Source organism: Salvelinus alpinus, chromosome 1 (assembly GCF_045679555.1).
Source record: "Salvelinus alpinus chromosome 1, SLU_Salpinus.1, whole genome shotgun sequence".
Classification (NCBI taxonomy): domain Eukaryota; kingdom Metazoa; phylum Chordata; class Actinopteri; order Salmoniformes; family Salmonidae; genus Salvelinus; species Salvelinus alpinus.
Genome location: NC_092086.1, coordinates 13,202,641 through 13,227,640, shown reverse-complemented (window position 1 = coordinate 13,227,640; position 25,000 = coordinate 13,202,641). Strand labels below are relative to the sequence as shown.

Here is a 25,000-nt window from a genome sequence, read left to right as displayed (position 1 = left end):
AGAAATGCTTGTGTTTCTAGCTCCAACAGTGCAGTAATACCAAGCTATACCAGACAATAGGCACATAATCCACAAAGTAAACAAAAAATAAATTACGAAATATCAGAATGAGCAATGACAGGGTCTTGAATATATATTTCATTTCTTAGTTTTATTACTTTTTTGATTATGTTGTTTTGTATTGCTAGGTATTATTACTGCACTGTTGGGGCTAGAGACACACTGCAGACCAAACACCGTTTCTATTCATGTACCGTCCATACTGTCGATACACACCATTATATATAAACTGTGTCTAAGACTAGAACACAGTTCATATGAAGTAGGTATAGCCGTATGTGTAAACATTACTAAAGTGACCTGTGTTCAATGACTCTATGTACATAGGGAAAAGCAGTTTCTAAGGTGCAGGGTAGAGTAACGAGTGGTAGCCGGTGACTAAGGTTCAGGGCAGGGTACTCGGAGGCGGCCGGCTAGCGGTGAATGTTTAACAGTCAGATGGCCTGGATCAACACAGCCTCACATTCAATTCGCGCATATATGTACAAAATGTATTTCAGCAGATTTCGTGCGTTTTTGTGCATTTTTTGGGGTGTTTTGGGGTGGTTCCATTCGTTCGAAAATGCACGAATTTCTGTGCTACTTAATTCGTGCGAAAAGACACAAATTTAACCAGTAGGTGACACACAAGCCGTTGCAACAACCATGTAGACGCGATAATTTGTATTTCATTTTTGTTCTTCTTAATGGCTAATTCAACGTCATGAATATACAGAAATGTTGTCTATGTTTAACCATGTTTTAAAATGTGTCGTTGTATGCCTATATGTACTGTTTTAGACTTGCTGAACAGAATTTTTGAGAAAAGACGCACATTTACCTGCGACTTAATTCGTGGGAAATATTGTTTTATTAATGCCAATGCTGTTTTCTGTGCTTGATTTCGCTTAATACTTTGGATACTTGTAATCAGAACGCCTTTTTGTCATGTAGGCAACCATACACGATTTTCTTCATAACCCATTTCATATTTCGTGGAGCCTAAATTACACCATTTTCTTCATAATGCATGTATTACATGTTAATGTAAAATAATGAATTATGTTGGCTTACACTTATGGCCTTTCCAAGGCCTTTCCGTACCTTAAGGGAACATTTTAGCACTCGCCATATGGTTAGTGAGAAACGCCACATTGCAAATGTAAGGTCCCTTACTAGACGTCCTGCAACGTTTCTAAAATTTGCGGATGGCGTCGGCCGTGCGCGGGGGAGAGATCTTTCAGGAAGTCATCAAACTAAATCTCTCGGACGTTCGGTTTCCGTTTTATAAAAATAACACATTTTGGTCATTTTTCCGCAGTCTTGGAAATTCCCACGAGAGGGAAAATAAATAATATTGCAAATGCACAAGCACATTGCAAATGCATGTGGCCTTTTCTCCTAAACGGAAAATATTCCGAAGACGTAATGGACAGTTGGCCCCGAACAAGATGGCATCGAGGCCTCAACGCTTTTTGAGTTATGGCCATTTTTCTGGGATTAAAGGTCAAAAACGTAAAGTAGGGTGCTAATTTGACCGCTTCACGTCAAAGTACATAAGCATACGGTGTCAGGAAAAAAAGAACCAGCCATTTATCTATCGTAATTTAAGAGAAATCGTACATTGACAAATTGGTCATGTTCACAAAAAGGAGTTAAAAAAAAAATAAAGTTACAGATCCAGTTGCAGTGTGTTCAGACGAACATTTTTTAAGTGGGTCTCTAAGCTCTGCAGCATCGCAGTGCTAGCTGCGCCACCAGAGTGTCTGGGTTCGCGCCCAGGCTCTGCCGCAGCCGGCCGCGACCGGGAGGTGCGTTTGCCTAGCGTCGTCCGCATTAGGGAGGGTTTGGCCGGTAGGGATATCCTTGTCTCATCACGCTCCAGCGACTCCTGTGGCGGGCCGGGTGCAGTGCACGCTAGCCAAGGGGGCCATGTGCACGGTGTTTCCTCCGACACATTGGTGCGGCTGGCTTCCGGGTTGGAGGCGCACTGTGTTAAGAAGCAGTGCGGCTTGGTTGGGTTGTGCTTCGGAGGACGCGTGGCTTTCGACCTTCGTCTCTCCTGAGCCCATACAGGAGTTGTAGCGATGAGACAAGATAGTAATTACTAGCGATTGGATACCACGAAGAAAAGGGGATAAAAGGATGGAGTGAAAAAGTACGGTGCTTAAAGACACACAAAGCCTGCAATGGCATTGCCATTATCTCCAGGCCGTGCCGAGTTCAACGAGATGCCCCGCTTGACCGTAGCTAGCTCGGTCTGAGTGCAGCGACAGGGACAAGAAGAAGGACCCAAATGACCCTTTGACCTCAATTTCATAGTTTTTTGCTTTTGGGAGACAGAGAGAGAACCGTTAAGGTTAGAAGCACAATTTGACCTCAGGAACGTTCCTAAGGTCCTCCCGATCTGTGCAAGCCTAACATTGACCGTGTGGCATTAACCCTTAATAGTTAAAAGAAGGTGTTTACATCAAACAGTTTACAATGACATGTCTCCCCATAGGAATACATTGCCTGCACCCCTAAATTCATCCTGAAGCCTATGTGGGTTATGAATGTCTTATGAACCTGTCTTCGATGACAATCCATCAGGCCACTATGAGGTCTACCTGTGTCGATTCTAAGCTTCCTGGAGCAACCGGAAGTGGTTAAATCACCCTAAAAGTTTGCCATACCCAACCTGCAGTTTGAGAGAAATAGTGCATTCAACCCTATGTAAATCAGTGAGTTCTTAACGTATAGACTTAAAACTCAGGATTCTGTAAAAGCCCACTCCAATGAGGATATGTGTTTACTTTCAGCTTCCTGTGCCAACCGGAAGTGTCATAATTGGTGTCAAAAGGGCTGTTTCGAAGGGTTAAAAAAGTCAAATCTTTCCAAAACTTAATATATGTGAATAGGCAACCCTCATGAACTGTAAATCAGTCATTCATCCCATCAGATTTCAAGGAAAAATGTACACACCCACACAGAAAGGATGGAGTGACACACTGAGGGGCTTAGAGGCAGACAGTGCCTGCAATAGTTACTTTTGTTTGAACTTTTAAAGAACCGTCAGACCTAGAGTTCTGAAACTTTACAAACCTGTTCTAGAGCTCAGGTTGATTAAGCATGGTGAGTTATGTGGCTCTAGAAGGTTCTCGGACCGATAAAAAGCCTCGGTGCATTTGCATTGACTTCAATTCATTTTGAGCATTACAAAATGGTGACATTTAGAAAAGTCCCAGAGTTGCAAGACTAGGTGCATTGAAACCGGCTCGGCCCATAGAGACGGACCCCGACATTTCTGTCCGATAGCTCATTCAAGGACCCCGTAGCAAGGCAATGAAAAAAGTGGATTTTCAGCACCAATTAAGGTATTGCTCGGGCACCGAATGACCTATCGAGCCGAAACTTGGGATTCGAGGTCGCCTCACATAGGGCTAAACATAATGTGAAAACTGGACCCGCAGCTAGAACATAACTACGTATTATTGGTTTTATTATGGTTTAAATGGAAGGCGCTGTGAATTTTGGGCCTGCTCTGAAATATGTGATAGTTGGCTTCTAAACGAGTTGGAAAAAGTGAGTTTGGAGTCAGATGGTATCAGTTTGGCGTCTGAAAATATCTAATTAGCTGATGGTCACTGACTTGCTAGTTGACTTTTGTGCATTTGCAATATGTTTCAACAGTGAAAAACCACCAAAATAGCATTCTGAAATCACCACTAAAAATAACATCACCATAGCCGTGCCGAGTTCAACGAGATGCCCCGCTTGACCGTAGCTTGCTCGGTCTGAGCGCAGCGACAGTGACAAGAAGATGACCCTTGACCTACATTTCAAGTCTTTTGCTTTTGGGAGACAGAGAGAGAACTGTTAAGGTTTAGAAGCACAATTTGACCTCAGGAACGTTCCTAAGGTCTCTGTGCAAGCCTAACATTGACCGTGTGGCATTAACCCTTCACAGTTAAAAGAAGGGGTTTACATCAAACAGTTTACAATGACATCTCACCCCATAGGAACACATTGCCTGCACCCCTAAATTCAACCTGAAGTATATGTGGGTTATGAATGCCTTACGAACCTGTCTTCGATGACAATCCATCAGTCCACTATGAGGTCTACCTGTGTTGATTCTAAGCTTCCTGGAGCAACCGGAAGTGATAAAATCACCCTAAAAGTGTTTTGCCATACCCAACCAACAGTTTGTGATATATAGTGCATTCAACCCTGTGTAAATCAGTCAGTTCTTAACGTATAGACTTAAAACTCAGGATTCTGCAAAAGAATACCCCGATCAGGAAATGTATTTACTTATAGCTTCCTGTGCCAACCGTAAGTGCCTTAAAATGGGGTCATAGGTGCTGTTTCGAAGGTTTAAAAAAGTCAGATCTTTCCAAAACTTTAAATGTGTGAATCGGTCAACCCTCATGAACTGTAAATCAGTAATTTCGCTAAACAGATGTCAAAGAAAAGCTCTCTCACACACACACACACACACACACACACACACACACACACACACACACACACACACACACACACACACACACACACACACACACACACACACACACACACACACACACACACACACACACACACACAACAAGGATGGAGTGAAAAAGTATGGTGCCTAAAGACACACAGAGCCTTAAATGCTTTTAGGGGGGATCCAGACTTCCATACCCGCTCTGGGAGCGCTATACTACCGCCCCAAATCAATGGGTGCTGGCCTGAGTGATTTATGGAGGTTTCCAAAAAATATTCAGTTTTTTCTTCTGGAAAATATTTTATGTTTTTTCTTCTCGAGTCAATGGCCTGAGTGATTTTTGGAGGTTTTCAAAAAATATTCTAAGTCCAAACTTTTCATGCACCTGGTATTTTTTTGGGGTTACCAGGTGTCATTTTTCAAAACGGTTGAAATTGCTTTTAGGGGGCATCCAGAGTGTCACATGACCGGATGAGGTAACAATTCTTGTTCTTCTTGTAACTATCCGGTAGGCTAGAAGCTTTCCGGTGTTTTGCTGCTCGACACAGGTCGACGCAGGTATTGCACTTGATTTATCGTTATCGTAACCGTAGGTGCAGCCAAGTGGAAATACGAAAGCTTTCTAGCTATTTCGCACTGACGGTAATTTGAACACAAGAACGTTTCTAGTGAAAAGGTGCTTACACTCACAGCCATGTATTTACACTCAGCCACCCTAGCCTTATTACGGGTTAACGTTTTGGTAATTTTGGTTGGCCAACAAAATGTAAGACTACAATGACTGCATACGTTTCCCCAAATGTTATACGAAATTTTTTTGTTTGTTATTGATGGACAATGGCAAGACTGCCATTGTATTTTCAGTTACATTCTGTTCAATAAAAATGGTTTACACGTTTATTTTTTAAGAAATACATGGAACTACAACCGAATAAAACCCCATTAACCATCATGCATTGCTTACATTCATTCTATCCTGAAAAGTCTGTTCAGAAAAAAATCGAAAACAGTACATATAGGCATAAAACCACAATGTTTTAATAGGGATTAAATAAAGACAAACCTCTTATGGTTAAATGGTTAAAAAAGACAAAATATCTATATATTCATAACGTAAAATAAATAAATACAGGCGATCGCGTCTATGGTTGTTGCAACGGCTTTTGTGTCGCATACTGGTTAAATTCGTGTCTTTTCGCACGAATTAAGTAGCACAGAAATTCGTGTATTTTCGCACGAATTAAGTAGCACAGAAATTCGTGTATTTTCAAACGAATTGAACCACCCCAAAAATGCACAAAAACGCACGAAATCTGCTGAAATACATTTTGTACATATATGCGCGAATTGAATGTGAGGCTGGGCTGCCTGGATATAGAAGCTGTTTTTCAGTCTCTCTGACCCCAGCTTTGACATTGCTCATCCACATATTTACATATTCCTTTTCCATTCCTTTACTTATATTTGTGTGTATTAGGTATTTGTTGGGAAATTGTATGATATTACTGTCACGACTTCGGCTTCTCTCCTTGCTCGGGCGATGTTCGGCGATCGACGTCACCGGCTTTCTAGCCATCGCCGCTCCATTTTTCATATATCCATTTGTCTTGTCTTGTTCCATTCACACCGGGTTTTCATTTCCCCAGTCAATCTACTTGTATTTAACCCTCTGTTTCGCTTTACTTTTGTTATGTTCCGTGTTTTGAGCGAGTTGTATTTATGTGGTGCTCTCGTTTTGGAACTAGAATAAAAGTGCGTGCCTGTTTACATCACTCTGCTCTCCTGCACCTGACTTCGCCTCTAATACACCCGTTGACAATTACCTGTTAGATATTACTGCACTGTCGGAACTAGAAGCACAAGCATTTCGCTACACTCTCAATAACATCTGCTAGACACCTGTGTGACCAATAAAATGTGGTTTGATTTTGATTTGATTTGCTGCTACTAGATGGTAGCGGGGTGAACAGGCCGTGACTCGAGTGGCTGAGGTTCTTGATGATCTTCTAGATGGTAGCGGGGTGAACAGGCCGTGGCTCGGGTGGCTGAGGTTCTTGATGATCTTCTTGGCCTTCCTGTGACACAAGGAGCTGTAGATGTTCTGGGGGGCAGTCGGTGGGCCCCCGATGATGCGTTGGGCTGACCGCACCACCCTCTGGAGAGCCCTGCGGTTGCAATTGATGTACTAGACGATGACACAGCCTGACAGAATGCTCTCAATGATGCATCTATAGACATCTGTGAGGGTCTTAGGGGCCAAGACTAATTTCTTCAGCCTCCTGAGGTTGAAGAGGCGCTGTTGAGCCTTCTTCACCACACTGTCTGTGTGAAGGGACCATTTCAGGTTGACAGTGATGTGCATGCTAAGTAATCTCCACTGCTTCCCCGTCAATGTGGATGGGGGCGTGCTCTCTCTGCTGTCTCCTGAAGTCCACGATCTTCATTTTGTTGATGTTGAAGTAGAGGTTATTTTCTTGGCACCACTCTGCCAGGGCTCTCACCTCCTCCCCGTAGGTTGTCTCATCGTTTTTGGTAATCAGGCCTACCTACCACTATTGTGTCGTCAACAAACTTGATGATTGAGTTGGAGAGGTGCATGGCCATGAAGTCATGGGTGAACAGGGAATACAGGAGGGGGCTGAGCACGCACCCCTGTGGGACGCCCATGTTGAGGATCAGCGTAGGGGAGGTGTTGTTATCTACCTTCACCACCTGGGGGTCAGCAGCGTGGAAAAATGGACAAGTGGACATGGGAGGAGATTCTGGACGGAAAAGGACCCTGGACGCAGGTTGGGGAGTATCGCCGTCCGAAGGAGGAGATTGAAGCAGCAAAGGCGGAATGGTAACGTTATGAGGAGTGGGAGCAGCGAGGCAGGAACGAGAGACAGCCCCAAAAGGTGGCACACGGGGAGATTGGCAGAGTCAGGGTTCAGACCTGAGCCAACTCCTCGTGCTTACCGTGGGGAGCGAGTGACCGGTCAAGCACCGTGCTATCCGGTTCTGCGCACCATGCCTTCAGTGCGCATTCACAGCCCGGTGCCCTCTGTGCAAGCTCCCCGCAGTGGCCGTGCTAGAGTGGGCATTCAGCCAGGACGGATTGTGCCGGCTCAGCGCTCCTGGCCTCCGGTGCGTCTCTTTGGTCCAGGTTATCCTGCGCCAGCTCTACGCACGGTGTCCCCGGTTCGCCAGCACAGCCCAGTGCGACCTGTTCCAGCTCCCTGCACTTGCCGGGCTACAGGGGGTATCCAGCCAGGATGAGTTCTGTCAGCGCTGTGCTCCAGACCTTCGGTGCGCCTGCACGGTCCAGTGTGTCCTGCGCTGGCTCTACGCACTATGCCTCAAATGCTCCGCCATAGCCCAGTGCGTCCTGTGCCAGCTCTCCACACTCACCGAGCTAAAGTGAGTATCCAGCCAGGATGTGTTGTGGTAGCTCCACTCACTAGGCTGCCAGTACTTCTCCTCATTCCGGTGAGACCTGTTCCGGCGCCACGTACTAAGCCTCCAGCGACGGTCCCCAGTCCGGAGCCTCCAGCGACAGTCCCCAGTCCGGAGCCACTGGCGACGGTCTCCAGTCCGGAGCCTCCGGCGACGGTCCCCAGTCCGGAGCCTCCGGCGACGGTCCCCAGTCCGGAGCCACTGGCGACGGTCCCCAGTCCGGAGCCTCCGGCGATGATCGGTGGTCTGGTTCCTCCGGTGATGATCTGCGGCCCGGTTCCTCCAGTGAAGGTCCATGCACCAGGGCCGCCACCAAAGCGGAGGGATCTTCAGGTGGAGGGGGGTCTACGTCCTGCACCAGAGCCGCCGCCGTGAAGGGATGCTCACCTGGACCCTCCCCTTTAGAGTCAGGTTTTGCGGCCGGAGTGCGCACCTTTGGGGGGGAGTACTGTCACGCCCTGGCCATAGAGAGGTTTTTATTCTCTCATTTGGTTAGGCCAGGGTATGAGTAGGGTGGGCATTCTAGTTTCTTTATTTCTATGTTGGTGTGGATCATATATAAGTTGTCCTTTTTCGTTTGGGTTTTGTGGGTAGTTGTTTTCTGTTTAGTGTCTGCACCTGACAGGACTGTTTCGGTTTTCCCTCTTTGTTATTTTGTTCGAGTGTTTTGAGTAATAAATGTATCATGAACACTTACCACGCTGCGTTTTGGTCCACTCCTTCATACGATCGTTACAGATAGTCATTTAGTTCAGTTACCTTTGCTTTCTTGGGTAAAGGAACAATGGTTCCGCGACGTGGCTGACTTTCCCTTTATAATCTGTGATGGTCTGGGATCCCTGCCACATACATAGTGTGTCTGAGCCGTTGAATTGCGTCTCCACTTTGTCCCTGTACTGTCGTTTTTGCCTCTTTAATTGTCTTACGGAGGTCAAAGCTGGTCTGTTTGTACACGTCCATGTTCCCAGTCACCTTGCCATGGTTAAATGGGGTGGTTCGCGCTTTCAGTTTTGCATGAATGCTGCCTAATCTAATCGCGAACAACATCCTCTATGCACTTTCTGATGTACTCAGTCATCGAGTCAGTGTATACGTCAATACTATTTTCAGAGGCAACCCGGAACATTTCCCAGCCTGTGATGATCAAAACAATCTTGAAGCATAGATTCCGATTGACCAACGTGGAACAGTCCTTACCATGGGTATTTCCTGTTTGAGTTTCTGCTTATATGAGGGAAGCAGCAGAATGGAGGCATGATCTGATTTGCCAAAGGGAGGGCGGGGGAGGGCCTTGTAGCCATCCCAGAACAGAGAGTAGCAATGTTCAAGAGTTGATGTTGCACGTGTAGCACAGAAGATGTGTTGATAGAATTTTGGTAGCGCTTTGTTTGTTTGTTTGAGAGAGAGAGAGAGAGAAAGAGAGAGAGAGAGTGTGTGAGAGAGAGATAAGAAAGAAAGAAAGAAAGAGAGAGAGCCAAACACACACACACATACACACACACACATGCAGAGCTTTATGGGAGCTGTGGAAGCCAATGTAGCCTGGTGAGCACTATCTGGCCAAGTCCTTCTAGTTGTTTCAAACCTAACCCAAGCCTTAACCCTAACCATAACCACACTGCTAATCTTATGCCTAACCCTAACTTTAAATTAAGACCAAAAATCTTATTTATGGTTTTATCATTTTTTAGGGTACAAACAATTTGGACATTTTGGACATTTAGTGGGAACCCAGTGTTATCTCCTCTTTCTGGGATGGTAGGCTGGCATTACCTCGTACCTCAACTCCACACACAGCTGTCCTATGTTATCTGGCAGGCAAGCAGGCAGTGTGTGTATGTATGCATCTCTGTGTGTGTGTTTGTGCTTTGTGTGTGTGCTGGCGGCGCGCGGTAGGCAGACTCTGACAGACTGGGGCTCTGGCAGCCTCCTGCAGCTGTGGAAGATTCTGGTCTTCCTGTGTCTCCCCCCTTTGCCACTGGAATTTCCCCTTCCTACAGTGAAGTAGTGCGGTTGGGGATTGCACACCCTCAGCAGCACTTTGAATAACTTCCTTTGCGCAGGTATCCACTTCTGACCTCGGTGAAGCCATCAACCGGAAACCGGACTAAAGTCTGGTGGTGTTGGGGTGTCTGGTGATGGGGGCAGGATTGAATGCAACGGGAGCCCTTTTAATTTATTTAAAATTTTTTATTTAACCTTTATTTAACTAGGCAAGTCAGTTTTAAGAACAAATTCTTATTTACATAACGGCCTAACCCGGCCAAACCCGGACGACGCTGGGCCAATTGTGCGCTGCCCTATGGGACTCCAAATCACAGCCGGATGTGATTGATGATTGATTTGATTCACTCAGCAGCCCCAAGATTAAGCCTAGTCTTGGACTAAAACACATTCTCAATAGAAAATCTCCATTAAAAGTGCTTTTTAGACCAGGATTATAGGCTTAATCTGTGTCTGGGAAACTTAGAATACAAATTATAACATGAGAACATGAGAATACACATTAGAACATGAGAATACACATTAGAACATGAGAGAATACACATTAGAACATGAGAAATCACATTAGAACATGACAACATGAGAAAACACATTAGAACATGAGAATACACATTAGAACATGAGAATACACATTAGAACATGCGAAAACACATTAGAACATGAGAATAATGCACATTAGAACATGAGAAAACACATTAGAACATGAGAATACACATTAGAACATGACAACATGAGAATACACATTAGAACATGAGAAATCACATTAGAACATGAGAAATCACATTAGAACATGACAACATGAGAATACACATTAGAACATGAGAATACACATTAGAACATGAGAATACACATTAGAACATGAGAAACACATTGGAACATGAGAAAACACATTAGAACATGAGACAATACACATTAGAACATGAGAAAACACATTAGAACATGAGAAACACATTGGAACATGAGAAATCACATTAGAACATGACAACATGAGAACACACATTAGAACATGAGAAAACACATTAGAATATGAGAATAATACACATTAGAACATGAGAAAACACATTAGAACATGAGAATACACATTAGAACATGACAACATGAGAATACACATTAGAACATGAGAAATCACATTAGAACATGAGAATACACATTAGAACATGAGAATACACATTAGAACATGACAACATGAGAATACACATTAGAACATGAGAAATCACATTAGAACATGAGAATACACATTAGAACATGAGAATACACATTAGAACATGACAACATGAGAATACACATTAGAACATGAGAATACACATTAGAACATGAGAATACACATTAGTACACGAGAAAACACATTGGAACATGAGAAATCACATTAGAACATGACAACATGAGTGTCCAACCTTTTGACTGGTGTTGTCTGTCAGCTGAGATACAAGCCGGTGCAAATGAGCAGGGTGTTTTATCCAGGTACTTGCCGACGTGAGTTCCATCCCACTTGATTTGTTCCATCCCACTTGATTTGTTCCACCCCACTTGATTTGTTCCATCCCACTTGATTTGTTCCATCCCACTTGATTTGTTCCACCCCACTTGATTTGTTCCATCCCACTTGATTTGTTCCACCCCACTTGATTTGTTCCATCCCACTTGATTTGTTCCACCCCACTTGATTTGTTCCATCCCACTTGATTTGTTCCATCCCACTTGATTTGTTCCATCCCACTTGATTTGTTCCACCCCACTTGATTTGTTCCATCCCACTTGATTTGTTCCATCCCACTTGATTTGTTCCATACCATTTGATTTGTTCCATCCCACTTGATTTGTTCCATCCCACTTGATTTGTTCCATCCCACTTGATTTGTTCCATCCCACTTGATTTGTTCCATCCCACTTGATTTGTTCCATCCCACTTGATTTGTTCCATCCCACTTGATTTGTTCCACCCCACTTGATTTGTTCCATCCCACTTGATTTGTTCCATCCCACTTGATTTGTTCCATCCCACTTGATTTGTTCCATCCCACTTGATTTGTTCCATCCCACTTGATTTGTTCCATCCCACTTGATTTGTTCCATCCCACTTGATTTGTTCCATCCCACTTGATTTGTTCCACCCCTCTTGATTTGTTCCACCCCTCTTGATTTGTTCCACCCCACTTGATTTGTTCCATCCCACTTGATTTATTCCACCCCACTTGATTTGTTCCATCCCACTTGATTTGTTCCATCCCTCTTGATTTGTTCCATCCCACTTGATTTGTTCCACCCCACTTGATTTGTTCCACCCCACTTGATTTGTTCCATCCCACTTGATTTATTCCATCCCACTTGATTTGTTCCATCCCACTTGATTTGTTCCACCCCACTTGATTTGTTCCATCCCACTTGATTTGTTCCATCCCACTTGATTTGTTCCATCCCACTTGATTTGTTCCACCCCACTTGATTTGTTCCATCCCACTTGATTTGTTCCATCCCACTTGATTTGTTCCATCCCACTTGATTTATTCCATCCCACTTGATTTGTTCCATCCCACTTGATTTGTTCCATCCCACTTGATTTGTTCCATCCCACTTGATTTGTTCCATCCCACTTGATTTGTTCCATCCCACTTGATTTGTTCCATCCCACTTGATTTGTTCCACCCCACTTGATTTGTTCCACCCCACTTGATTTGTTCCATCCCACTTGATTTGTTCCATCCCTCTTGATTTGTTCCATCCCACTTGATTTGTTCCACCCCACTTGATTTTCTTTCCAATGGGATAGCAGCTTGTAGTATTGGGTAGTAACCACCTGGATGTCACCGTGATACAGTCTACTACACAGTAGGGGCAGTTTCAGCTGCAAGATGACAACACAACAACACGGGGACAGTGTCCTTCGCTCCCGCTTGCTGAGCATTGCTCTCCAGCTGTAAAGATAGGGAAGTAGCTAGATAGTGTAGTCAATATCAGGTCAGTGAGGAGAGGGGAGTAGCTAGATAGTGTAGTCAATATCAGGTCAGTAAGGAGAGGGGAGTAGCTAGATAGTGTAGTCAATATCAGGTCAGTGAGGAGAGGGGAGTAGCTAGATAGTGTAGTCAATATCAGGTCAGTAAGGAGAGGGGAGTAGCTAGATAGTGTAGTCAATATCAGGTCAGTAAGGAGAGGGGAGTAGCTAGATAGTGAAGTCAATATCAGGTCAGTAAGGAGAGGGGAGTAGCTAGATAGTGAAGTCAATATCAGGTCAGTAAGGAGTAGCTAGATAGTGAAGTCAATATCAGATCAGTAAGGAGTAGCTAGATAGTGAAGTCAATATCAGGTCAGTAAGGAGAGGGGAGTAGCTAGATAGTGTAGTCAATATCAGGTCAGTGAGGAGAGAGGAGTAGCTAGAGAGTGTAGTCAATATCAGTAAGGAGAGGGGAGTAGCTAGATAGTGTAGTCAATATCAGTAAGGAGAGGGGAGTAGCTAGATAGTGTAGTCAATATCAGGTCAGTGAGGAGAGAGGAGTAGCTAGATAGTGAAGTCAATATCAGGTCAGTGAGGAGAGAGGAGTAGCTAGATAGTGTAGTCAATATCAGTAAGGAGAGGGGAGTAGCTAGATAGTGTAGTCAATATCAGTAAGGAGAGGGGAGTAGCTAGATAGTGTAGTCAATATCAGGTCAGTGAGGAGAGGGGAGTAGCTAGATAGTGTAGTCAATATCAGATCAGTAAGGAGTAGCTAGACAGTGTAGTCAATATCAGGTCAGTAAGGAGAGGGGAGTAGCTAGATAGTGTAGTCAATATCAGGTCAGTGAGGAGAGAGGAGTAGCTAGATAGTGTAGTCAATATCAGATCAGTAAGGAGTAGCTAGATAGTGTAGTCAATATCAGGTCAGTAAGGAGAGGGGAGTAGCTAGATAGTGTAGTCAATATCAGGTCAGTGAGGAGAGAGGAGTAGCTAGATAGTGTAGTCAATATCAGGTCAGTGAGGAGAGAGGAGAGGAGTAGCTAGATAGTGTAGTCAATATCAGGTCAGTGAGGAGAGAGGAGTAGCTAGATAGTGAAGTCAATATCAGGTCAGTGGGGAGAGGGGAGTAGCTAGATAGTGTAGTCAATATCAGGTCAGTGAGGAGTAGCTAGATAGTGTAGTCAATATCAGGTCAGTAAGGAGAGGGGAGTAGCTAGATAGTGTAGTCAATATCAGATCAGTAAGGAGAGGGGAGTAGCTAGATAGTGTAGTCAATATCAGGTCAGTAAGGAGAGGGGAGTAGCTAGATAGTGTAGTCAATATCAGGTCAGTGAGGAGAGGGGAGTAGCTAGATAGTGTAGTCAATATCAGTAAGGAGAGGGGAGTAGCTAGATAGTGTAGTCAATATCAGTAAGGAGAGGGGAGTAGCTAGATAGTGTAGTCAATATCAGGTCAGTGAGGAGAGGGGAGTAGCTAGATAGTGTAGTCAATATCAGGTCAGTGAGGAGAGGGGAGTAGCTAGATAGTGTAGTCAATATCAGGTCAGTAGGAGAGGGGAGTAGCTAGATAGTGTAGTCAATATCAGGTCAGTAAGGAGTAGCTAGATAGTGAAGTCAATATCAGATCAGTAAGGAGTAGCTAGATAGTGTAGTCAATATCAGTAAGGAGAGGGGAGTAGCTAGATAGTGTAGTCAATATCAGGTCAGTGAGGAGAGAGGAGTAGCTAGATAGTGTAGTCAATATCAGTAAGGAGAGGGGAGTAGCTAGATAGTGTAGTCAATATCAGGTCAGTGAGGAGAGGGGAGTAGCTAGATAGTGAAGTCAATATCAGATCAGTAAGGAGTAGCTAGATAGTGTAGTCAATATCAGTAAGGAGAGGGGAGTAGCTAGATAGTGTAGTCAATATCAGTAAGGAGAGGGGAGTAGCTAGATAGTGTAGTCAATATCAGGTCAGTGAGGAGAGGGGAGTAGCTAGATAGTGTAGTCAATATCAGTAAGGAGAGGGGAGTAGCTAGATAGTGTAGTCAATATCAGTAAGGAGAGGGGAGTAGCTAGATAGTGTAGTCAGGTCAGTGAGGAGAGGGGAGTAGCTAGATAGTGTAGTCAATATCAGGTCAGTAGGAGAGGGGAGTAGCTAGATAGTGTAGTCAATATCAGGTCAGTGAGGAGAGGGGAGTAACTAGATAGTGTAGTCAATATCAGGTCAGTAGGAGCAACAGTTTTTCATCAGGTTGTTAAGAGTCCATGTTACGACAGAAACGGACTCAACCGCTCCAATGTCCTGCCATCCCGTCTCCAGTCAATACCATGACATCCCGTCTCCAGTCAATGCCCTGCCATCCCATCTCCAGTCAATGCCCTGCCATCCCATCTCCAGTCAATGCCCTGCCATCCCGTCTCCAGTCAATACCATGACATCCCGTCTCCAGTCAATGCCCTGCCATCCCATCTCCAGTCAATGCCCTGCCATCCCATCTCCAGTCAATGCCCTGCCATCCCGTCTCCAGTCAATGCCCTGCCATCCCGTCTCCAGTCAATACCATGACATCCCGTCTCCAGTCAATGCCCTGCCATCCCATCTCCAGTCAATACCATGACATCCCGTCTCCAGTCAATGCCCTGCCATCCCGTCTCCAGTCAATACCATGACATCCCGTCTCCAGTCAATGCCCTGCCATCCCGTCTCCAGTCAATGCCCTGCCATCCCATCTCCAGTCAATGCCCTGCCATCCCGTCTCCAGTCAATACCATGACATCCCGTCTCCAGTCAATGCCCTGCCATCCCGTCTCCAGTCAATGCCCTGCCATCCCGTCTCCAGTCAATACCATGACATCCCATCTCCAGTCAATGCCCTGCCATCCCGTCTCCAGTCAATGCCCTGCCATCCCGTCTCCAGTCAATACCATGACATCCCGTCTCCAGTCAATGCCCTGCCATCCCGTCTCCAGTCAATACCATGACATCCCGTCTCCAGTCAATGCCCTGCCATCCCATCTCCAGTCAATGCCCTGCCATCCCGTCTCCAGTCAATGCCCTGCCATCCCGTCTCCAGTCAATGCCCTGCCATCCCGTCTCCAGTCAATGCCCTGCCATCCCATCTCCAGTCAATGCCCTGCCATCCCATCTCCAGTCAATGCCCTGTCATCCCGTCTCCAGTCAATGCCCTGCCATCCCGTCTGAAGTCAATGCCCTGCCATCCCGTCTCCAGTCAATGCCCTGCCATCCCGTCTCCAGTCAATGCCCTGCCATCCCGTCTCCAGTCAATGCCCTGCCATCCCGTCTGAAGTCAATGCCCTGCCATCCCGTCTCCAGTCAATGCCCTGCCATCCCGTCTCCAGTCAATGCCCTGCCATCCCGTCTCCAGTCAATGCCCTGCCATCCCGTCTCCAGTCAATGCCCTGCCATCCCGTCTCCAGTCAATGCCCTGCCATCCCGTCTCCAGTCAATGCCCTGCCATCCCGTCTCCAGTCAATGCCCTGCCATCCCGTCTCCAGTCAATGTCCTGCCATCCCGTCTCCAGTCAATGTCCTGCCATCCCGTCTCCAGTCAGCTGTTCGCGCCACAAAAACTGTTATGACTGTTTATTTTCATGACGGTAATCATCCTTAACCATTGGTTACGTGGTTATACGGTAATCATCCTTAACCGTTGGTTACGTGGTTATACGGTAATCATCCTTAACCGTTGGTTATGTGGTTATACGGTAATCATCCTTAACCGTTGGTTACGTGGTTATACGGTAATCATCCTTAACCGTTGGTTATGTTGTTATACGGTAATCATCCTTAACCATTGGTTATGTGGTTATACGGTAATCATCCTTAACCGTTGGTTATGTGGTTATACGGTAATCATCCTTAACCGTTGGTTACGTGGTTATACGGTAATCATCCTTAACCGTTGGTTATGTGGTTATACGGTAATCATCCTTAACCGTTGGTTATGTTGTTATACGGTAATCATCCTTAACCGTTGGTTATGTGGTTATACGGTAATCATATTTTTAACCGTTAGTTATGTGTTTATACGGTGATCATCTTTAACCATTGGTTATGTTGTTATACGGTAATCATCCTTAACCGTTGGTTATGTTGTTACACGGTAATCATCCTTAACCGTTGGTTATGTTGTTATACGGTAATCATCTTTAACCGTTGGTTATGTTGTTATACGGTAATCATCCTTAACCGTTGGTTATGTTGTTACACGGTAATCATCGTTAACCGTTGGTTATGTTGTTATACGGTAATCATCCTTAACCGTTGGTTATGTTGTTATACGGTAACCATCCTTAACCGTTGGTTATGTGGTTATACGGTAATCATCTTTAACCGTTAGTTATGTTGTTATACGGTAATCATCCTTAACCGTTGGTTATGTTGTTATACGGTAATCATCCTTAACCATTAGTTATGTTGTTATACGGTAACCATCCTTAACCGTTGGTTATGTGGTTATACGGTAATCATCTTTAACCGTTAGTTATGTTGTTATACGGTAACCATCCTTAACCGTTGGTTATGTTGTTATACGGTAATCATCCTTAACCGTTGGTTATGTTGTTATACGGTAATCATCCTTAACCATTGGTTATGTTGTTATACGGTAATCATCCTTAACTGTTGGTTATGTTGTTATACGGTAATCATCCTTAACCGTTGGTTATGTTGTTATACGGTAATCATCCTTAACTGTTGGTTATGTTGTTATACGGTAATCATCCTTAACTGTTGGTTATGTTGTTATACGGTAATCATCCTTAACCATTGGTTATGTTGTTATACGGTAATCATCTTTAACGGTAATCATCTTTAACGGTTGGTTATGTTGTTACACGGTAATCATCCTTAACCGTTGGTTATGTTGTTATACGGTAATCATCCTTAACCATTGGTTATGTTGTTATACGGTAATCATCCTTAACTGTTGGTTATGTTGTTATACGGTAATCATCCTTAACCGTTGGTTATGTTGTTATACGGTAATCATCCTTAACTGTTGGTTATGTTGTTATACGGTAATCATCCTTAACTGTTGGTTATGTTGTTATACGGTAATCATCCTTAACCATTGGTTATGTTGTTATACGGTAATCATCTTTAACGGTAATCATCCTTAACCGTTGGTTATGTTGTTATACGGTAATCATCCTTAACCGTTGGTTATGTGGTTATACGGTAATCATCCTTAACCATTGGTTATGTTGTTATATGGTAACTGTGCCAGCCCTGTGTGTGTGTGCCCATTGAGAGAGAGAGGAACGAACACATCCTACAGGGATGACAGACAGAGCTGTCTGTTACGAACCTCCATAACAACCATCAATGAACTAATGAACCCATAACGAGCTCGGTCCATTAGATCAACCTATTCCATTAGTGATTCACTTCCAGAAATGTTTACAAGCTACTATACTTTTAGAAGTTACCTTTAGACAGGTCTAGGATCAGCTCAGAGAGAGAGAGAGAGAGAGTGAGAGAGAGAGAGAGAGAGAGAGAGAGAGAGAGAGAGAGAGAGAGAGAGAGAGAGAGAGAGAGAGAGAGAGAGAGAGAGAGAGAGAGAGAGAGAGAGAGACTCTCTCTCACATGCACACAATCACTAACACACACATGTTTAATTGGGTGTTTTACATCTTGGAAAGTGAGGGGGCGATATTGTGGATGTGTTATGAGTTTCACCTTCACCTGGGAAATAATGTATTTCTCTCTCACAGACACACACGCACGCACACACACACACACACACACACACACACACACACACACACACACACACACACACACACACACACACACACACACACACACACACACACACACACACACACACACACACACACACACACACACACACACACACACACACACACTTTTCCAGTCTAATGTTCACAGTGTTTTTCATCCAGATTTAATTCCAGCTGCTCTCTTTGACGTTAACAATATCCCTTTCTTTAAAAAGTTCTTTAAAAAATCTGAATTGAAACTTTTCTGGCAGACTCACCAAACAATCTGTCCTAGGCTTTGTCCTCCACAAGTGTTTGCTAAGATTTTCATTATGTACTATGTTGATTTGTCAATGGAGAATAAGGCCTGGGATTTAATCCCATCGCGCTTTGTCAGCTTCGTGCCATTTAAAAGGAATTACTGTGTTCTGTTGTCAATGGAGAATAAGGCCTGGGATTCAATTCCATCGCGCTTTGTCAGCTACGCTCCATTTAAAATAAACTCCCGATTGAGCCGACATATGCAGCGTTTCCTGTGAATGCGGTCTCCGGGGAACGCAGGAACATTGCCTTTAAAAGGTACAGAGCTGACAAAACACATTCAGATAGAATCCTAGCCTTTTAATATTTAAACTCTTTACTGTGTTAAAATAAAAAATATAAAAAAGGTTAAAATTATTTATGTTAACAGATATTAACGCTCTTGTACCCCTCTCTCTCTCTCTCTCTCTCTCTCTCTCTCTCTCTCTCTCTCTCTCTCTCTCTCTCTCTCTCTCTCTCTCTCTCTCTCTCTCTCTCTCTCTCTCTCTCTCTCTCTCTCTCTCTCTCTCTCTCTCTCTCCCTCTCTCTCTCTCTCTCTCTCTCTCTCAGGTGAGAAGTGTCGTAGCTTCATTGATCTGGCTCCGGCCTCAGAGAGAGGTGAGTAATGTGGGTATATGTGTGTGTGTGTGTGTGTGTGTGGGGGGGGGGGGGGGGTGGGGGGGTGTATGTGTGTGTGTGTGTTGAGGCCATAGGTCTGGGATTTGTCTGTACCAGGCTGAAGCAGCATCACTACTGAATGGCCTTCTAGAGGAGTTAAAGGTGGACTGTACCAGGCTGAAGCAGCATCACTACTGAATGACCTTCTATAGGAGTTAAAGGTGGACTGTACCAGACTGAAGCAGCATCACTACTGAATGGTCTTCTATAGGAGTTAAAGGTGGACTGTACCAGGCTGAAGCAGCATCACTACTGAATGACCTTCTATAGGAGTTAAAGGTGGACTGTACCAGGCTGAAGCAGCATCACTACTGAATGGTCTTCTATAGGAGTTAAAGGTGGACTGTACCAGGCTGAAGCAGCATCACTACTGAATGGTCTTCTATAGGAGTTAAAGGTGGACTGTACCAGGCTGAAGCAGCATCACTACTGAATGGTCTTCTATAGGAGTTAAAGGTGGACTGTACCAGGCTGAAGCAGCATCACTACTGAATGACCTTCTATAGGAGTTAAAGGTGGACTGTACCAGGCTGAAGCAGCATCACTACTGAATGACCTTCTATAGGAGTTAAAGGTGGACTGTACCAGGCTGAAGCAGCATCACTACTGAATGGCCTTCTAGAGGAGTTAAAGGTGGACTGTACCAGGCTGAAGCAGCATCACTACTGAATGGCCTTCTAGAGGAGTTAAAGGTGGACTGTACCAGGCTGAAGCAGCATCACTACTGAATGGCCTTCTATAGGAGTTAAAGGTGGGCTGTACCAGGCTGAAGCAGCATCACCACTGAACGGCCTTCTGAAACATGACAACAGAAACAGACTGACGCATAGTGCAACTGGCATTCTCCTATTTACTGCATGACATAATCTTCTGTCTAAAACAGACGTCTTCACTTCCATGTACTGTGCACATTCAATATAGGGATCACGTTTAACACTGATCAACTTGATTGGACAACGTTTAGCGCTTTCGCAAAGGCGCGTGTGTGCCCCGGATGCACAACCCCACCGACACACGGAGCTCCGACACAACGTGGGAAATATGAAAAGATAAAACTTCAAATTGAATTCTGTTTAGTGTGTGTTGCACCTGATGGAGCTGTTTCGGTTGTCTCTTTGTTGTTTTTGCCAAAGGGAAGGTGGGGGAGGGCCTTGTAGGCATGATGGAAGAGGGTTCCTAGTAGAGAGGGGTTCCTAGTAAAGAGGGGTTAGTAGTAGAGAGGGGTTCCTAGTAGAGAGGGGTTCCTAGTAGAGAGGGGTTCCTAGTAGAGAGGGGTTACTAGTAGAGAGGGGTTAGTAGTAGAGAGGGGTTACTAGTAGAGAGGGGTTCCTAGTAGAGAGGGGTTCCTAGTAGAGAGGGGTTCCTAGTAGAGAGGTGTTCCTAGTAGAGAGGTGTTCCTAGTAGAGAGGTGTTCCTAGTAGATAGGTGTTCCTAGTAGAGAGGGGTTAGTAGTAGAGAGGGGTTCCTAGTAGAGAGGGGTTCCTAGTAGAGAGGGGTTCCTAGTGGAGAGGGGTTACTAGTAGAGAGGGGTTAGTAGTAGAGAGGGGTTCCTAGTAGAGAGGGGTTCCTAGTAGAGGGGTTCCTAGTAGATGGGGGTTCCTAGTAGAGAGGGGTTCCTAGTAGAGAGGGGTTCCTAGTAGAGAGGGGTTCCTAGTAGAGAGGGGTTACTAGTAGAGAGGGGTTAGTAGTAGAGAGGGGTTACTAGTAGAGAGGGGTTCCTAGTAGAGAGGGGTTCCTAGTAGAGAGGGGTTCCTAGTAGAGAGGTGTTCCTAGTAGAGAGGTGTTCCTAGTAGATAGGTGTTCCTAGTAGAGAGGGGTTAGTAGTAGAGGGGTTCCTAGTAGAGAGGGGTTCCTAGTAGAGAGGGGTTCCTAGTGGAGAGGGGTTACTAGTAGAGAGGGGTTAGTAGTAGAGAGGGGTTCCTAGTAGAGAGGGGTTCCTAGTAGAGGGGTTCCTAGTAGATGGGGGTTCCTAGTAGAGAGGGGTTCCTAGTAGAGAGGGGTTAGTAGTAGAGAGGGGTTCCTAGTAGAGAGGGGTTCCTAGTAGAAAGGGGTTCCTAGTAGAGAGGTGTTCCTAGTAGAGAGGGGTTAGTAGTAGAGAGGGGTTCCTAGTAGAGAGGGGTTCCTAGTAGAGAGGGGTTCCTAGTAGAGAGGGGTTCCTAGTAGAGAGGGGTTCCTAGTAGAGAGGGGTTCCTAGTAGAGAGGGGTTCCTAGTAGAGAGGGGCTCCTAGTAGAGAGGGGTTCCTAGTAGAGAGGGGTTAGTAGTAGAGAGGGGTTCCTTGTAGAGAGGGGTCAGTAGTAGAGAGGGGTTAGTAGTAGAGAGGGGTTCCTAGTAGAGAGGGGTTCCTAGTAGAGAGGGGTTCCTAGTAGAGTTAATGGGTCTCTATAGGGAGTAAACTTGTTACTTTTGTACCTTGTTATTTAGCTACTTCTTTTAATATCAACAACTCTCACCGTTTACATCTGGTCTGGGATCCGCAAGCTGTTTTACATAGAATCTGGTCTGGGATCAGCAAGCTGTTTTACATAGAATCTGGTCTGGGATCAGCAAGCTGTTTTACATAGAATCTGGTCTGGGATCAGCAAGCTGTTTTACATAGAATCTGGTCTGGGATCAGCAAGCTGTTTTACATAGAATCTGGTCTGGGATCAGCAAGCTGTTTTACATAGAATCTGGTCTGGGATCAGCAAGCTGTTTTACATAGAATCTGGTCTGGGATCAGCAAGCTGTTTTACATAGAATCTGGTCTGGGATCAGCAAGCTGTTTGGTGTGTTCTGTCTTCTTCACTTTGATGTTTCCCCGTCATTGTTTTCTCCTCCCATGACTGTTGTTGTTTGGGATGATTTTTAAGACACGGCCACCTGTTTCCTGACAACTAGACGCCACCTGAGTGCGTCATGAACAAGAAGAAGAAGAAGAAGAATCTTTTTACGTTCACATTCAATTCCCAGAACTAATTCTCTTGGATTGGTTACTTTAAAAAGCTTTGTCACACACACACACACACCCACGCACGCACGCACGCACACACACACACACACACACACACACACACACACACACACACACACACACACACACACACACACACACACACACACACACACACACACACACACACACACACACACACACACACACAGTTTATCTGTTAATGTAATGAATTCAGAGATAGTAAATGTTTTATAGGTGTCTCAGCTACTTGAGAATATTGACAGACTGAGCCCTCTCTCCTGTCTCCTTGGATGTCTCCCAAATGGCACCCTATTCCCTACATAATGCACTACTTTGACCAGAGCCCTATAGAGCCCTGTTCCCAATATAGTGCACTACTTTGACCAGAGCCCTATAGAGCCCTGTTCCCTATATAGTGCACTACTTTGACCAGAGCCCTATAGAGCCCTGTTCCCTTTATAGTGCACTACTTTGACCAATAGTGCACTACTTTTGACCCGTATTGGTTAAATTCTAAATGGACTAGAGTACACCCTGGTCAGAAGTAGTTCACCATGTAGAGAGGTAAAGGTAAAGTCTAAATGGACTAGGGTACACCCTGGTCAGAAGTAGTTCACCATGTAGAGAGATAAAGGGTGTCATTTAGGATGTATGTCTTGTGTTCCTGTCATTAAATTACTGACTAACGAGTCATGTTGTCATATATCTGATTCACTGTCTGTCATGAGGTCGGAGAGAAGCAGCACAGTACAGCCTATCAACTCTCATCCCAAAGCTAGGACAATGTATCCAGGTCTGTCCCCCAGCGATCAGAGATGTATTCAACTCTCATCCCAAAGCTAGGACAATGTATCCAGGTCTGTCCCCCAGCGATCAGAGATGTATTCAACTCTCATCCCAAAGCTAGGACAATGTATCCTGGTCTGTCCCCCAAGCTATCAGAGATGTATTCATCTCTCATCCCAAAGCTAGGACAATGTATCCTGGTCTGTCCCCCAGCTATCAGAGATGTATTCATCTCTCATCCCAAAGCTAGGAAAATGCACCGGTGGATGAGAGAGCAAATGACAATCATTCTGAATTGATTTCGACATCCCAGAGAAGACAGTAGAAACGTCCATATGCTCAGCAAGTAATCGTGCCTCCTAAACGCTGTCATGACGTGGCCCTTTCTGGGTATAGATCATGGCTTCCCACTCTCTTCTACACCCAGGTTCTGTTATCTCAGGTCGTAAATTCCTGTCGGAGACTCTCTCCCCCTGGCCATGCAGAAAGAGAGACACAGAGAGAACAAAGGATTTTACATGGCGAACTCCTAAATCCCCAAAATGGGAATATGAAACAAAATGTCCACTAGTGAGGAGGTGGGAATGGTCCGTGGACACTTAAGGGACGGGTATGACGAGTGTGTTTCATTTGGTGACCTCAGAGAGGACAGGAAACACACATATATCTGAATGTGTACATTTCTCAAGTATGGGGTTTGCATCTAATTCTTGTATAAAATGAATGAGTAAAGATGAAACTATTTGTGAAATGATGTAATGTGATGTTAACCTTTAATGTGAGAGAATTGTATTCCCTGTAAAGTTTAACTAGTCAGCGGCCACGCCCCCGTGAGCACAGACATAATCTGGTGTCATAGAACCGCCTTTTCTATTGTTACGAATAAAACCTCCGCCTGAGGAAATCCTCTTCAGACCACGCGTACCTCGGTGTAAACTGAGGTGGCACAGGTTTGAGTACCAAGACTAAGCAAACCCAGCGTGAGCTGTGATTGTGAATAGTTGTTGAATTCCTAACCATACCACGTGGAGCATTGGCTACACAGCTGGAAATGGTTAAACTATGAGACTATCGATGCCTAAAAAATCCATATTGGGCTTTACAATCATTTACAAAAAGACTTAGAAATCTATTTCAAATTACAAAAAATAAAATGACAGTAAGGATCTTTAAAAAGAACTTGCAGTGTTTTGTGTTGGTAAGAGCAAATCTTAGATATAAATAACTAGTCTGCTGCTAGAAATTATGTCAACCTGGGATGCGATTACCGACAACCGCCGAAACATCTATTCTATGAAAATAATTTCTGAATGGTGCTCTGAAGTATCCATTCTAACCGACGAAATACTTTGATCTTCAGGGAAACAGAAAGAGACTCGGATGAACTCTCCAGCAGACGGACTGACGATTCCAACAGAGATCGCAACGACACACTGGGCGTAAACATATATTGATTGCAATTATTCCCGAATGAGTGAGCGTTCATGTGCAAAGGATTAGTATTTCAATTAATATAATTATCAACTATGTAGTGATCTCTTTTTCCTTTCCCGCTCTGTCTCAGTCCACACCCACTTCCCTTTGTCCACCAAGCCGTCATATCGACTTAGCCCACTAGGGAATCTTCCCTATCCTTTGTTTGTAACCAATATCTACTGTTGTTTGTTTATGCATTTCT

At 44.7% G+C, this 25,000-nt stretch overlaps 1 protein-coding gene across 1 annotated transcript in view; it reads left to right on the top strand.

The window, feature by feature from the left end:
- Positions 1–25,000, top strand: part of gsg1l (gsg1-like) — a 39,549-nt gene that overhangs the window by 1,336 nt on the left and 13,213 nt on the right. Inside the window, exon 2 of the mRNA XM_071391348.1 lies at positions 19,475–19,522. Within this exon, the coding sequence (XP_071247449.1) occupies positions 19,475–19,522 (48 nt within the window). The remainder of the gene's footprint in view (positions 1–19,474; positions 19,523–25,000) is intronic.